This window comes from Thamnophis sirtalis, unplaced genomic scaffold (genome assembly GCF_051295495.1).
Source record: "Thamnophis sirtalis isolate CommonGarterSnake01/CBP01778 unplaced genomic scaffold, rThaSir2_p1.2 scaffold_3, whole genome shotgun sequence".
NCBI lineage: Eukaryota > Metazoa > Chordata > Lepidosauria > Squamata > Natricidae > Thamnophis > Thamnophis sirtalis.
Window position 1 is genome coordinate 38,971,085 of NW_028261383.1, and position 16,885 is coordinate 38,987,969.

General features: G+C 39.5%; 1 protein-coding gene across 2 annotated transcripts in view; it reads right to left on the bottom strand.

Moving 5' to 3' along the window:
• FAM107A (family with sequence similarity 107 member A) overlaps window positions 1-16,885 on the bottom strand; it is a 75,746-nt gene that overhangs the window by 47,553 nt on the left and 11,308 nt on the right. For both annotated transcript variants that reach the window (XM_087708775.1, XM_087708774.1), the window contains exon 2: window positions 1,192-1,255. In XM_087708775.1, coding sequence (XP_087564901.1) covers window positions 1,192-1,255 — 64 coding nt within the window. The remainder of the gene's footprint in view (window positions 1-1,191; window positions 1,256-16,885) is intronic.

Genomic DNA, 16,885 nt, shown 5'->3' on the forward strand with positions numbered 1-16,885 from the left:
TTTTTTACTGCTTTTAAAATGTTCTGCGCATGTGCAGAACAATTTTTCAGCAACTGCGCATATGCACAAGCGAAGGGTGTCTGTGTGCACAAAATGGTGCATGCATAAAACAGCGGTAATGTTGGCAAAAAACCACCCCTGTTCCATTCCCAAGTATTCAGTCAAAACTGGGGATGCTTCTTGGATGAGAAACAAAATATCTTCAAGAAAAACCAAAGTCCAGTTGCCTTTTGAAAAAGCACCTTTGGGACAGCGATGACCTGGATGACTAAGAATCTCCACAGACATCATCATCATCATCATCATCATCATCATCATCATCATCATCATCATCATCATCATCATCCTTCCTCCCTCCCAGAAAACCCGAGTGTGTGATAAAACAAATGAAATACAGTTTACAGTTTAATTGTACAAGAGTTCAAAAGAATATTTATTTAACAAGCAGTCAGTTCCTGGAACATTGGTCATCATGTGACTGTCAATTTCTGCATGAATAAACATATCTAATGCCATTTGGACTAAATAGTGGGAGATCCAGTTGTGTTTCCCTGCAAGGAGAATTCCACAATCAGGCATCCTACCATCATAGTCACCATACTTTGAATCAAACCCAGTTGTAGGATCAAAAGCAGAGCTGATCTTATCCAAAATGTCTAAATTTAAATGAGACAATCAAAAAACCCAAAAAGGAAGCGAAAAGACCAAAACATATCTTCAGCAATAATCAACATCCAGATGAATATAGGTTAACACCACTACCATCACAGACGAACAAGCAAATAGTAAACAATAGCTTAATCAAGGAACCACCAAGGCCACTCCCACCAACACCACTAGTCTATAAAATGAGAAAAACCCCTCTCCCCTCTAGCATTGATGATGTTACCTAGTTGGGTAATGAAATGTCTTCAAGAAAACAAGCAAGCTCGGACAGCACCAAGGACCCCACATAATATCAAAATTAATAGATTTCAAAAATGAAATCCCCAATTGCAGCCACTTACAGTTGACTGAAATTGAGAGGGAAAGACAAGAGAATATGGTTCTTCTTTTGTGAGACATCTAGGGAAAAATATTTATTTGTACCTCATATTTTTCTGCTGCCAGAATCCAAAATTATAAAAGAATTTCAGCCTGAATATTGTTACAGTTTTCCTCGCTAGGATTTGTATCATTTCAGAGACTCACCTGTGTGACTGCTAACATGTTTTCTATTTCTCTGGCGACAGTTGGACCGAGGAGAGTATTCTTTCTAGGAAAAAGAGTGGGGAACAGAAAGGGCCATGAATTCACAATTTATCATTATTTCAATTCCTAATGCTTCTCTAAAGCTTAGAAATTTTTTTTGCCAACTTGAATACCATTTTTCTCTTTGTTTTGTTATGGGATGAGCTCCAGCGTTACATTGTGTAACCAATGCAACAGCCAAAAGGAAGGTATTATTTGGATAAAGCATCTCTCATTGACTGACAGTTGCATTTTTGCGCCACTTCTGGTTTCTAGGTAGTCTTCAAAGATGACTGCAAGTGTGATGCAGTAGTCTATCTTTGAGGTGTTAAGGACATGAGTTAACATTGTCAGGCTTGCTGTTCCAACTAGTATATCATCTTGTTTGTTGCTTTCACCTCTTGAGGAATTATGGACATAAATCTGAGAGGATCCTCAATTTACAGTCCTCCTTCTGGGGCAGAATCAGCCAAGGACCCAGGATCAAGCCAAAATGGTTATGTAGGTGGCGCAGTGGTTAAATGCAGCACTGCAGGCTACTGCTAGATCAGCAGGTCAGCGGTTCAAATCTCACCGGCTCAGGGTTGACTCAGCCTTCCATCCTTCCGAGGTGGGTAAAATGAGGACCCAGATTGTTGGGGGCAATATGCTGACTCTCTGTAAACCGCTTAGAGAGGCCTGAAAGGCCTATGAAGCAGTATATAAATCTACTGCTATTGCAGCACTGCAGGCTACTTCAGCTGACTGCAGTTCTGCAGTTTGGCTGTTCAAATCTCACCGGCTCAGGGTTGACTCAGCCTTCCATCCTTCCGAGGTGGGTAAAATGAGGACCCGGATTGTTGCTGGGGGCAATATGCTGACTCTGTAAACCGCTTAAAGAGGGCTGAAAGCCCTATAAAGCGGTATATGTCTAACTGCTATTGCTATTGCTATGTAAGAACTGTACCCAATCTTAGTTTCATAGCCTCCAGAGGGTAAACACTCTCATAGTGACAATGTATCATCAGCATATTGATAGTACCTCACCCCAATCCATGCATAATATCACTTAGCAATTTCATGCACTGTAGATGCTAAATTGCACGAAGGTGGGAGTGAATTCTTAGAACAACAGTGAGAGCAACAATTTTTAAAGCAATGTGTATTCAGACGTCTAAGCATTAAATCACACAACGGGAGAAAGATCTGAGTTCTATAGAATTCACAACAAAGAAGCAGAAGTTTACTGTTTTTCTTCATTTAGTGTTCATTGAAAATGTTCAGTCAAAAAAGAGTGGAACTATCATAAAACAGCGTCTCCCAATCTTAACCTTTGCAGAATGTCCAGAACACACACACACACACACACACACACACACACACACACACAAACACACTCACTCACTCACTCACTCACTCACTCACTCACTCACTCACTCACTCACATACTCTCACTCACTTTTAGAGATTTTATAGGCAATTCCAATTATGTATACAATTCCCATTCTGTAAATTGGATGAATACGACAGAAAATACAATGGCTACAAATTAGAGAATATGTGGCAATAACAACATGCACTGTGTAGCAAAAATCTAGCCAAATTCAATATGGAAGGATGGAGGCATATCTGGGTCAAGTGATGAAGTAGTTATACCATTGCTACTTTTAAGGAGGATGGCAGCACAATTTCACTCAGTGATGATTTCACTATTGCCTTAATTGGTGGTATCAAATATTGCTGAGAAAGGTTTCATAGAATTAGAAATTAATAGGGCTTGTTCCATCTAGGGGCCATGAAAGTCACCCACTAATGATTAGTGCTATTCAGTCTCTTTTCCATATCTCAAATGAATCCAGATAATCTACTTTTATGTAGGAGTCTGTGCTTCACTATCATCTTCTGAATTATTCCCTTACAACCTGCTCATAGAAGAAATGGAGAATTAGTAGAAACTGTCTAATGAGGTTGGACCAAGAGAAGACCTCTTCAGCAGAAGGTGCATCTTCTGCTTAGTACATTTTCTCCAAAAGAAGAGTCCAATTACACAGTCACGTAACGGCTGCCTGAAGAAGCTCTGCGGAGTGTGGATTCATCTCAAAACTTTGCCTATTACTATTGAGAGTTATTCTGGAGACTCCACAGGTGACTTTTTATGTTGTTGTCCTAGTCATCTTATTTAACCCTATGCAAATAATGGCTAAGGTGAAGCCAATGTGATTTGATGTGCCAAATACCTGAAAAACAGGTCAGCAGTTCTAAAAGAGTCTTACTGAATAGGCTTAATGCTGCTTTGAAAAAGAAGATGACTGCAAATGGTCTTGTTGGAAGAAATGTCCCCCTGGGTTCAGTTCCAAGTGGGGAAAAAGACACTGGAAACATGGAGGCTGCTTGGAAAGATGGTTTAATGATGAACAGGACCACAGGGCTCGAGTTCCTGAGCAGAAAAGGTGAACACATGATTCAAGAGTTTGGGTGAAGAAGAAAAGAGGCCAAGATGCTGAAAGTCCCTGGTTTTATGCCCTCTCTGGCCTTTGATCTTGATCTTGTAATCTGATTGGTTGTCAGACTTCCATGAGGCCATGCAGGGGAAACTCTGTAGGCTGTGCTTTGAGTCCATGTTTGGTTAAGCATTGCTTCTTCCCAGGTGCCCTTTGGTGAGATGGGTAAAGGGCTAATACTATGCTTCCACCACAAATGCGCGCACAACAAAAGCGCGCCTGACTAAACCGCGGTATCTAAAGCGCGGTGACAAAACCGCACGACGAATGAGCGACTAATTAGCCCTAAAGCGCGCCGACAGAAGCGCGCTGTAACGTAACCCTAACCCTAACCCTAACCCTAACCCTAACCCTAACCCTAACCCTAACCCTAACCCTAACCCTAAACCTAAACCTAAACCTAACCCTAAACCTAACCCTAAACCTAACCCTAACCCTAACCCTAACCCTAACCCTAAATCTAACCCTAAACCTAACTGTAAATCTTACCTTAAATGAAATCGCGCTGTTGTCGGCGCGCTGTTGTCGGCGCGCTGTTGTCGGCGCACTTTTGACATCGCAGTTTTAGCGCCGCGGTGTTGTCGGCGCGCTTATGACGTTCGCGCTTTTGATGGGTCACGAATACTATCATGTCTTAAACCCATCACCCTGGAGCTTAAGGGGGATCTTTGTTATGTAGAATAGACTGGCTCAGGCCTTTTAATGGACCATTGAGAAAGGTGGGGGCTATTAAGAATGAGTCTGTTTCCTGTCTAAAAACATGTTTCTCCATTTCTTATCCAGGGAAATACAATATTCTGCCTTTGCAATATTTCTCAGGATATTTCATTTATCATTTTTCAAGGAGCGGGTTGGGTGCTAACTTCCTACAGCCTCTCCCTGTAAAGCTAAACAATTTTCTATGTCTAATTCAGTCAAGTATCTGGGGCTACTCTTGCCAATCCAGGTATCATGAAAAGTAGACAAATTGGCCTGTATATATATCAGATTAATTCCACTGGTTTGCACAAAATAACCATGTCAAAGGAAACGAGATACTCCTGGCCGCTTTAATCTTGGGCACCCATTAATGGGATGACTTTCACATCAAGATCCAGTTTTCCAAAAGTTATTTAGTTTAGGCTTTAGCTTGGCATCAGAATTAAGAAACAGTCCCAACCTGTCCTCTTACAGATTTCTGCACAAAAAGGCTTTGTCTTTCTCCATGGCTCCCTGAAGGTTACCGCATGTCAGTACAATTGGTTGCTAGGTGATGCTTATCTGGAGCTGTTCTTTTGGACATTGTGTCTTGTGGTTAAAAAGAAGACTTTTCCTCCCACAACTGTATTTACAAAAGTGAAATTCCTGCACGTGACACCCTGAGATGATGACATTTGCACACATCTCCTCTCCAAAATAAGTTTTTGCAGCATTTTAACTCCCTGTGGACTTATCCAGCATGGTATGTTCCAAGAAAGTTTCATTCTAAATCAGAAGAATCCTGGAAATCAGTGGGTTATCATGTAATATGATAATTCAAAAAGAATGCTGGCCCAAATATCTTGAGAAGTTCTGGACAAGGCCCATTTCATTTCTCCGAGAACAGGGCTGTTCTTTCCTCCATTTATTTTGCCCGGTTTTTTCCCCAACTTGTAATTCCCCAGATGAACGGGTACCCATAATTCTTGAATTCTCAGCCAACATCCACGGAGAGGCTCAGCATATGTGTGGTGGGGAGATGAAGATGGGAGGGCATATGGTTGGTGGGTGAGTGGCAGAGGAAGCTGTTTTCAATTATTAACCTATTTGATGCAATTTTATTCTAGTCAAGTAGCAAAAAATCCTAAAATTAAGGCCATAAAAGGGTTGAACTTTAAGCAGCAGGTGGATACTGATTTATCCAGATGCCCACATCCCATCTTTATGACATAGCTTATTAGTTTGTTGAAGTTTGATAAAGGTTGGCAGGCAGTCTTTCTTTGTTTCCCTATCTGCTGTTATTCAGTTTGGTGAAAGAGAATTTGATTAAGAAAATTTTCACATGAGAACTCTGGAGAAATTCTCCCGGGGAGGAATCAATCAATCAATCAATCACTCAAACACAACAGAACTAGAAAGGACCTTGGAGGTCTTCTAGTTCAATCCCCTGCTCAATCATTTCAGAAAGTTGGCTGTCCAGTCTTTTCTTAAAAAACTCCAATGATGAAGAACCTACAACTTCTAAAGGCAAGCTGTTCCACTGGCCAATTGTTCTCACTGTTAGGAAATTTCTCCTTAATTCCAGGTTGCTTCTCTCCCTGGTTAGTTTCCATCCATTGTTTCTTGTCTTGCCTTCTGGTGCTTTGGAAAATAGGTTGACTCCTTCTTCTTTGTGGCAGCCCCTCAGATACTGTAATAATGCTATCATGTCATCCTTAGTCCTACTTTTCTCTACCTTAGCCATACCCAATTCATCATATGTTTTCATATATCATTGTACAATTCTTGTACTTGTTTAGTTATGAGACTGCCAAGAGGTCTGGGTGAGAATGCTCAGTTCTTGATAGTCATTTCTTCAACAATCTGCAGTTTTCTTGGCTTCTGAGTCTTCTGCTGAATTTCATGGATAAACAATATGGTATAATAAAGCCGACGGATCTCATCCTATTGGTAATCTTCTATAACCGCTAAGAAGAAATGTGTCAACTCTGAAGCTGGCCTGACTGAGGCCATCTTGGAAGCTTCAGTGTTGCCACAATGGTGCTGAGGGATGGGGGGGGGGGGATAGAGATAGTTGGGGTTTTATAGCCAAAACGAAATAGATTTCCCCTGAGAACCAAGGACATTCCCACAGGTGGTTGAAAGAGGAGGAACAACTGGACAGCACCTTGATTGGACCATGTAACTGATTTTTGGGAATAAGTTTTATTTTTAATTAGGTGAAAACTGTGGGAACCTTTAGAGTCAGTTTTCACCAGTCTGTGCCAATATATGTCCAATAAACCTGTTTTTTGAGGAACCTGTTCAGAGTTCTGTTTGCTACTGGCATATTACTTGGAACCCTGACAAAATGCTGCTCTTAAAAAACTTGCAGAAAATCTCCATCTACCAAGAAAAATTTGTAGACATTATATGTTTGGGCTAAAATCTCAGCCATTTTGACTCTGTTTTAATTTATAAGTGGATAGCTGCCGAACATGGTATTTTTGTGATTTTTAAAAACACATCAAGTGATGTGACAAAGCACAAGGGCCTATTCTAGCCTTAGAATATAATGGCTCAAAGAACTTTATGTAATGTTTTTTTTTAATGTTGTATCTTCACTAAACATCTCAGTAAAAGGATACTGAACAAAAGGATACTCTCTACTAAAGATGGCACATAAAGCCCATTTATCATTTCAGGTCACATATGGGATGAAATTAAATTAATCCTTCTTTGCCAGAGAATCTTGTTTTTAAAGCATAGGAACATTGTTCTTGATCTCAAAAAGTTTAATTGTGGCTTCTATTTGTGCCTTAAATGTTTGAGGCTCCTATGTTGAAGACCTGAAAATCTAAATTTCTCACACACAGAGGGGTACAGAAAGAGAAAAGCAAAAGTCTCTTGAACAGAGACAACTTTATTGTTTTAAATCTTTTCCTATTTTTTTTTAAAAAACAACAAAGGTAAAAGTTCCCCTCACACATATGTGCTAGTCATTCCTGACTCTAGTGGGCAGTGCTCATCTCTGTTTCGAAGCTGAAGAGCCAGCGCTGTCCAATGACGTCTCCATGGTCATGTGGCCGGCATGACTAAATGCCGAAAGTGCACAAATGTTGTTACCTTCCTACCAAAAGGTCTATTTTTCTACTTGCATTTTTACATGCTTTCGAACTGCTAGGTGGGCAGAAGTTGGGACAAGTAACAGGAGCTCACTCCTAGGGATTTGAACTGCTGAACTGCCGACAAGCTCAGCATCTTAGCCACTGTGCCACCATATCCCTAAATTAAAAAAAAAACAATGTGACCATCCTTTTCTTAAGAAACATTTTCTTTCTTTTTATTCCATAAACTACTTTGTGGCTGGTTCTTTTTTTCTTTAAAAAGTCAAAAGGTAGCTTTTAAAAAAGCACTCAGATCTAAACCGCAAAGGCCAAACTATGATGAAATTAATAAAATATAAAGCGGGAAGAAATACAAGCTGTGTGGGAGGCCATCCAACCATTTTATTATTCCCTTTTATCATCCCTATCTTGTAACCTTGTTTTTCTCAGAAAATTGACATTTCAGATTTCCTTTGCAGAGTGGTACAGCGTGACATAAGGTGGCATGACACCACTGAGCCATTTTGCTGAAAATAACACTCCAAATGACATTCGGTTACATGTCTCTTGGGAACAAGTTAATTAACTAACTTCCAATCAGGATATTACATAGAATGTAATACAATAAACTCCCAGGATCAGTCTATATGTGGTCATCATGTATATTTCCTGTTAAAAGCAGAAAAAGGAAATGAAAAGCATATTATGATTTGGAGAAGGTATTAGACATCCTGCTTTTGCCCTGACTGATGGACTCATTTAATCACTACCAAATAACACAGACATTTTTTTTTATTGGAGTAGACATTTGTTCAACATCAAAGTTCCCAGGTTCTTTCCGACCTCAGTTCAAGATGCTGGTCATTTTTTTTAATGCAATGCTAGTTATGTCTTTAGAATAAATTTTGGGATTGCACCCCGGGCACCTATTGCTAGAGGTGCTGTATTTGCTTTCTTTTTACCATTGTCCTTCTATTTGCAGGTCTTTGTATTATCTGATTTTTCTCCTGTTGTTTCTGTTTTGCTCTATTGATTCCAGGTACTACAACATCCAATATCCAGACCCTTTTTGTCTTCCATATCAACAATTGTTAAGTCTAGGGAGTAATGTGTCGAGCGCTTGTTTGTCTGAATTCTAAGGCTCCAAGGCACTTCGCTTCTTCATTTTCTATTATTTTGTCTATTTTGGGGATCCCATCGATTCTTGTTTGTAGGCAAATGGCATTTCTTATAGATGTTACACTGCACCATTGTTGCTGCTTTGTTAGGCCGCCCTTTGTAGTCAGTATGTGTGATCTTACAGCATTGATTAGGAGATCCACTGTTTCTTCAGCTTCTTTGCAAACAGAGCATTTACTGTCTGTTGCTGTTTTCTCAATTCTGACCGAGTATGCATTGGAATTAGCCCCCTTTTCTCTTCAACTTTCCTGCTGTTAGCCATTGCCTGGTCTTTTCCTTATCTAGTTTTTGGTGAATTGGGTATGTAATACTTAGCCTTGTCACGTCTCTTTTCTATTCTTCATTTGGTCTTTCTCATAGGCCACTTTGATCTCTCCAGTACCCAATAAGCCTTCATGGTGTACTAGTTTCAATGCCTCTTCTTCACCATCCTTTGAATATTATTCTAATGCCCCTTTCCCCCCTTCCACTGACTGGTATTCTTGTGACATTCCACTCACCTTGATCAATCGAATTGCTATTATGATCATAGACCACCCTAGGAAGGTTCTCCATTATCCTCCCCAAATAATTCTGGTGACTAATTCTGTCAGAAATCTCAACCGTACTCAGAGTTCCCGAGTAAAGAGAATGGCATTGAAATGGGTGACATTGAGATGCCCTTTGACATTTGATCAAAGCTCCTGCTATTCACGGAACAAGGAAACTCCATTATTCTGATCCAGCTCACTGATCCATTGCGTTCTTAATGACTGGCAGCAGCTTAGAGGAGAGAGAAATCTCTCTCTGTTTGGAGATTTCTCTCTTGGCAGCTCTGAAGGCATCTTTTCTTGGCCTTTCAGTCCACCCTCAGGGTACCTCAAACTCTTGTAAGGGTCAGGGGATTTTAGCCTATCCTTCCTAGGGATCTTCAAATGGGATGCATATATGAGCCCCCAGAGGGGTGCATGTGTGAACCACAAATCTGAGCCACAGGTTTACTGATTTAGTTTAATGTATAAGTCAAGCCACTTAATGGTTTATGTTACATGTGAATCCAGGACTTAATACTTAGCATCCCAACTCAATACTCAATCAGAGATGCCAATTCATGCTTTGTCTCCCCCATTTATAATCAAATCTTATAATCCTTGTCTTATGTCTAATGTCGCCATGTATTTCTGTCTCCTTCATCCCCTTCATTTTCATCTTAAACTCTTGGAATCTTCTGGCCCAAGAAACTAAATAAATCTGAGATAAATGATCCTCTTCTCCATATAATCCAAACCTTAGCACAAGAAATAGAGCAGTTTGGCAAATTGTTTACACTAAATAAAGTTTTTTTAAAAAAAATATTATTTTAGAAGTTTATTCTAACTTATCAGATTTTAAATTAGCTTTGTAGGATATGTTCTTCCTAAAATTATCTGCTACAACATCCTACTTGTCAATGACTACTTCAGCTTCAACCACAATAATATATGGGCACATAATAGATACAAACTCAAGGTAAACCGCTCCAAACTCGATTGCAGAAAATACGACTTCAACAACAGAGTGGTCAATGCCTGGAATGCACTACCTGACTCTGTTGTTACATCCTCAGACCCCAAAAACGTTAACCTTAAACTGTCTACTGTTGACATCACCCCATTCCTAAGAGGTCAGTAGGGGTGTGCATGGCTAACATCTCTGTTGTAATGTCCCAATTTATTTGTACCCATTTCCTGTGTTCTTATTCATGTTTATTCTTATTCCTGTTATCTTGTACATGAGTGATAAAGTAAATAACTAAATAATGAAAGAAAGAAAAGAAAAGAAAGGAAGGAAGGAAGGAAGGAAGGAAGGAAGGAAAGCATTGACAGGGTTTATCCAGATTGTTTAATACAGTTTATGTGGTTTTGACTTATGAAAACTGCATTAATTCTAAACCAAATGACTGACTGTGGCATTGTTAGTGTTTGGCAGATAAGCCTATTTATTTTCTGGCTCTGTAAGTATCCAGGATGACCCTAAAAATGATATCCCAATTGAAGCTCTGCAGAGATTGAGGGTGGCCTGTTTTCTCCTCAGTGGGAACTTTTTCACCCCCTTATTTCTCGGGCTTGAGACATCCCCCCCCCCTATCTGTCGAAGTTCTGCTATTGTATTTTATAGGTTCTTAAATACAATAGCAAAATTTTTAAATACTGCTGAGGTAGGCGGCAGTGATATTTCTGCAGCTTCTCTTGTCATAGCCATTCAGTAGGGCTCTAGTGCTTTGATGTGCCTTTGAGAGGACTGCCTGGATAAATCTCTGCAGTTTTCTTGGCAACATTTTCAGAAATAATTTGCCACTACCTCCTTCTCAGGATGGAGAGAGGAGGACTGGCTCAAGGTCAGCCAGCTGGCTTCCTGCCTAAGGCAGGATTAAAATTTATACTATTCTGGTTTCTAGCCTGGTGCCTTTAACTACTACTCCAATTTATTTCTGGGGCCTGATAGTTTCTGCAGAGCCTTTGCAGGTCATCTGGATTTTTGCAGCAAAGATATGGTACCAAACACCCGTCCAGTTGTTGGGAGAAATCACCAAAGGAAGCAGGTTGCTAATTAAACCTCCTACTTTGAGGCTAATTTTAATGAAGGTGGTTGCTACTCAGCTTCAAATTGCTTTTGGTTTGGGATTGAAAACCATAGTGTTGCAGGAGTGATAAACTATGTGAATCTAGATATTGCAACTTCTAAATCATAGCCAATGTCTCAGGATGTTAGGGGATTCCATCAGTGGTGGGCTTCCAAATGTTTTACTACTGGTTCAATTGCACACTCTCATGCACTTGCACTTGTGTGCAATGCTTCTATGCATGTGTAGAAGCGTCCGGGTGAGTGGGCAGAGCCTTCTGCCGCCGCTACTATCCGTTCCGAACTGTGAGCAACCTATCTCTGGATTCCATCCAATTGTGGTTTAGTCAGTAAGCCATGGTTTGTTTCACTATGGTCTCATCCATGGAGCACACTAAACTACAATAGTTTGGGTTGCAAATGTTGAGTGGATTTGGCTATTGTCTCAGCTTTGCTCACAATGAAGCTTTAATATTCTATTTATTATTTGGCTAATATGCTTTTCTTTTTTTCTATTTGTCCTCCCAGTTTCTTGGACAAATGGTAGGCAAGATATTGGCTCTTTTTTTTAAAGCAATACTCAACTATTAGATTACCTTTGTTCCTTTCCTCAGCACAGTTGGTTCCAGTAGATATCACATTACATCTTAAGAGGGATGAGTGCTTGTGGTTGTAACACTGCCCTATTACTAGTTTTTTTTTAATTTTTAGAGGAAAATCTTAGCATGATTTCCACGCTGGAAAGAAAGAGGTGCAGAAAGTACGGAGTGGGGATATTTATGTAAAATTATATTCTGACTGACCATAACAATAATGATGAGTTTTTAAATTAAGATTTTGTATCAGCATCAGTCACACTGCTCATTAATATGGATATTATCACAGGATTCTGTTTCCATGGTGTAAAAACTGAGCCATGAAGAATGCAAACCATATGCATACTGACTTGGCAAAACTTGAATAAAATTAATTATATGAAGAATTGGCATTCTAGGGGCGTTTTGAGAATTTCTAAAAATGATTGTGTATTATAATATGGTCTTTGATCTTATTTTAGGGACTCAATTGAATGTGTGGTGCTTCCGGCTCTTTTTATATATGTATGCACACATGAAAACGAGCATCACTCTGTAATAATATATGAACCACTTTCCTGTCCTAAAATTATCATTTCTGGAAAGCTGCCAGATTAACACATTCCATTGGGGGAAAAAGCGGAATATTCTCTTAGTAAACTGCTGAATTTGGCTTACAGCTACCATAATCATGCCAATAAGTATCAATTTAGAAAATTGTAGCATGTTGGGAGCAAGATTAACACAGAACATTTCTTCCTTTGAGATGGGGTTGTGAGTTTTCCCCCATATTCACATTTAGTCTTGTGAGCCCCCTATTAAAGTTTGAAATAGAACAATCCAGGGACAAATTTACCTACTCAAGGATAATATTCTCTCTCCTACCACTTGAAAGAATGTAGATCAGTGATTCTTAACCTTTTCTTCACCACAGACCCTCTTTAAATAACTTTTGTGGCCATGGACCTCCAAGACTTAACTCATTGGTGAAGTTCAATTTTTTTTTATTACTGGTTCGGTGGGCTTGGCTTGGTGGGTGTGGCAGAGGAAGGATATTGCAAAATCTCTATTCCCACCCCACACTCGGGCCAACCAGGGGTGGTATTTGCCAGTTCTCCGAACTACTCGAAATTTCTGTTACCGGTTCTCCAGAACCGGTCAGAACCTGCTGAATTTCACCCCTGACTTATCTCAAGATTAAAATCATAACATTCCTTCAAGCCTTCACAGATCTCCTGTGATGACATCATGGCCTATCATGGGTCCATGGACCACAGTGGTTAAGAACCACTGATGTAGAAGATGTGCCTAAAATGAATGAGTAGGCAACTTGGTGTCTTCCAGAAGTTTTGAACCACAACTCTACAATGTAGTGGCAATGTGGAGGACCATTGCTATTGTGAGGAATTAGTGACAGATTTTGACTTCTCCATATTAAGAAAAGTCTAGGAGTTTAGAGTTCATTCTGAGCCACCCTGCTTGTTTTTCACCCTTGCTTGCTGCAGAAAGGAGAAGGTGAGAGAATCTTAATGTAGATTCAAAGTTTTTTTTTCCTCACTGTGAGGTCTCAGACTTTTAATTCTCATCCCAGAATCGCATGCCAACCATTCAAGTTCAGATCTTACAGTCTCCTGACCATAACAGATCATGAATAGTTATGGTGCCAGGTTTTGATACAAATGGTGGGGTTGTTAGTGTTATAATGGGAGCTTCTGCACAGAATCTAGCATTAAGTACTGTAGAAATTGGCCATCTATGGGGTATCTCTGTTGTCATTATTAAGGAGCTCCTGGCAGCTTACAAGAGATATGGGTGACATCTTGCTTGGTATCTATGCTTTTTATGTTCTGCTTTAACTCTGTTTGCTTGAGTTAATAGTACAGCTTAAAATCCATTTATTTAATGGTGTGCTTATTATTGTTTCTAGTTTGGATCCAAAAGAACCAACTGCCGATCACTATATTGACATCTGGCAAAACACCATCTCTCTTATCTTTGATCATGCTGGCCAAGGCTGATAACAATGAAAGCTCAGAAGGATGCCAAGCTGCCTTACCCTGTTTGCAGCTGGACTTTTCTACCTTCCAAACCGAGGAACCGTGGAAGAAATACAATTAAGGCAAAGTTTGCATCCTCACAATTTTTTTTTTAATATGTAGAAAGAACGCAGTATTGCAAGCAGATACTGGAGTTCGATCCTCATGGGGCTTAAGATTGACTCAACCTTCCATCCTTCTGAGATCAGTAAAATGAGGACCTAGATTGTTGGGGGCAATATGTAAAGAATGCTTACATTGTAAACTGCCCAGAGAGTGCTGTAAAGCACTATGGGGCATTATATACTGTAAGTCTAAATACTGTTGCTAACGCTCTATTGCTAACTAGCACAAGCGGTGGGATGGGTTGGGATCATGATAATGGAACAAGGGAGCGTTGCTGTTTTGTCTCTACTATTCTCCTAATTTCAGTTTTTTCCATGAGTTTTTTTTCCTTGTGTGATCACTCTGCTGAAGATCTAATTCCCACAGTACTGTCTTATGTCTGAGGAATTCTAGTTTGGATTTTGCTCTTGAGCTAGAACTCCCTATTCCTCACAGTAGGACCCTAATCAAACTAACACTCCACCAGAGCAAATTATGTTAGAAGGGACACACTGTAATAGTATCCTTTTTTATTCTTCGATATGTAAAAGATAAATTGGCTACAAACAAAGAATATTTTAACTGTAGGAGGTTTTCCCCCCATAATTCCATTATTTACATACAATGTCTACACTCCATAGAACAACCTTTTTAGTTTAGTATCATAGTAACCTAAACACATTTTCATTCATGCAGAAATGGTAAGTTATCCAAGCTAGCTAATTTAGGCAAGCTGGCCACAAAATCATATTTAATCCAAGGAGTAGGAACACCCACACAAATGTGTTTTGTGTAATAGTACCAGAGTCCAAGAAAACAAACACATGGATTATGAAACAAATCAATCCAGAGTTCTCACTCAAGCTACAAATGACCAGGCTCAAATTATCCTACTTTGGACATATGATATTAGGAGCCAGTTCTCAAAAGAAGACTCTCTTGCTGGGAAAGATGGAAGAAAAGGGAAGACCATCAGCAAAGTGGATGGACTCAGTTAGTGGCCATGAGTGTGCCATTGGGAGGAACACATCACCATGGAGAATATCTATGTAGTTGTTGACACTGTTGTGATGGCACACAATAAAAATAACACCAGAGTGGAACATGCTGAATTCATAGGACTTGAGTTCGCAAGGCTATCATTTGGAGCCACGGTGGCACAGTGGTAAGAGTGCAGTACTATAGGCTACTTCTGCTGCCTGCTGGCTGCCTGCAATTTGGCAGTTCAAATCTCACCAGCTTCCCATCCAAGTTGGGTAAAATGAGGACTCAGATTGTTGGAGGCAATCTGTTCAGTCCGTAAACTGCTTAGAGAGGACTGTAAAGCACCGTAAAGCAGTATATAAGTCTAAGTGCTATTGCTATTTTGTTTTCGTTTTATATTTTAGCAAACAAGGAAGTCTTTTAAGCACTGAAGTTGCTTCTAGCTGCCATTTGAGAGGTGACATTGAAAACAGCAGTGAGGTGCTTATGTTTGTTTCTTATTTGTCAATCACATTTATTAGCCATCTATATTACCAGAACAAATGCTACCAGCATTTGTAACATTATATAATTCTAAGTAAATTGTTAAACATAATTGATGCTTTCTGGGTCTGGTAACAGGTTGAATGAAGATAGACCAACTGAAAGGTAAGTTGGTTGGATCAGCAGAAAGTTTGCTGGTATTCAAGCAGGAAATGTTGGGAAGGAATCAAGCTCCCTAATAAATTTTATTTTGTATTTTAGGAAATTATTGCTGCTATTAAAGAGCGGATTCAGAGACTCAATGAAATGTGGCTCCCTCCCCCACTAATCCTCCTGTTCCACAGAAATGGGGAACTGCTGGAAGAATGGAGAAAGGGTGGTGTGATGGAAGTTTAAGAAACCAAATTTGAGATACTTCTTCAGAATGGAAGGACTTCTTTGCATATGAAAGGTGCAATTTAAGAATATACAAGAGTTCCCTCCTAATAGGAACAATGAGAAGTACTTGAGGAAAAGCCTGTTGCTTAGTAGTAAAACATGCTTTGCATACTAAGGACCTCAACTTCAGGGAGGAAGGGAAAAATAGAAAAGTATTAAAATACAAATATACAAGTAAAAAAATGGTACAAGTGGATTTATTATTGGAAAGTAAAATGTCGAAGAGAAAATTATTTTTTCATGCAAATATAAACTCGAGATCACTGAAATGCCACCCCGGGAATCCATCAGAGGAAGAAAATAAGTAAGGGCAACAACGGAAAGGAGGGAGGATGAGGAGGGAAAGGAAGAAAGGGCAAAGCAGTGGAAGTAAGGGAGGGAAATAAAAAGAGAGGAGGAGTGGGGGAAAGAGAGGGGAAAAAGAAAAGAGTAAGGAGAGGAGGAAAGAAGAAGGTAGAGAAGGGAGGTAGAGAAGAAGGAAGGAGTAGGGTTATTGCAAAGATGGAGGTACTGGGTGGCAAGAAAGTGACCTCAACTGTGTTTTCTATATTTGTAAGAAGATAGTGATAAATGTTAATATTAGTATAAATGTTAATAGTATTTACAAGAATGTATATTTGTGAATGTATATAAAAGGAAAAAATAAAAAAAAACTTTATACCAAAAAAGACCTCAAATTTAAGCTCATTCTGTGCTCAGAATTCTTTTTTTGTCAAGTCTGTAAGAACTGCCAGAAAGGCTTCCTTCTGACTAGAGCTACCATAGTTGGACTTTCAGTAAATGACAGGAAAGAGAAACAACCTAGATCCTCTATTTCATTGCAAAGTAATGTTTATCCAATGAAATATCCAGTAATATCTCCTTGCGAAGAAAGTAGAGAAAGAGTATAGGGTTCATATAAAGCCATATTATATTCCCCACCAATGAAGATTTTGGGGAAAAAAAACAACTGAGCAAGCAAACTAAAGTTGCCCAGCTATCAAATGGAGAGATCAAACACATCACCTGTTTCAAATTTCCACATGACATTT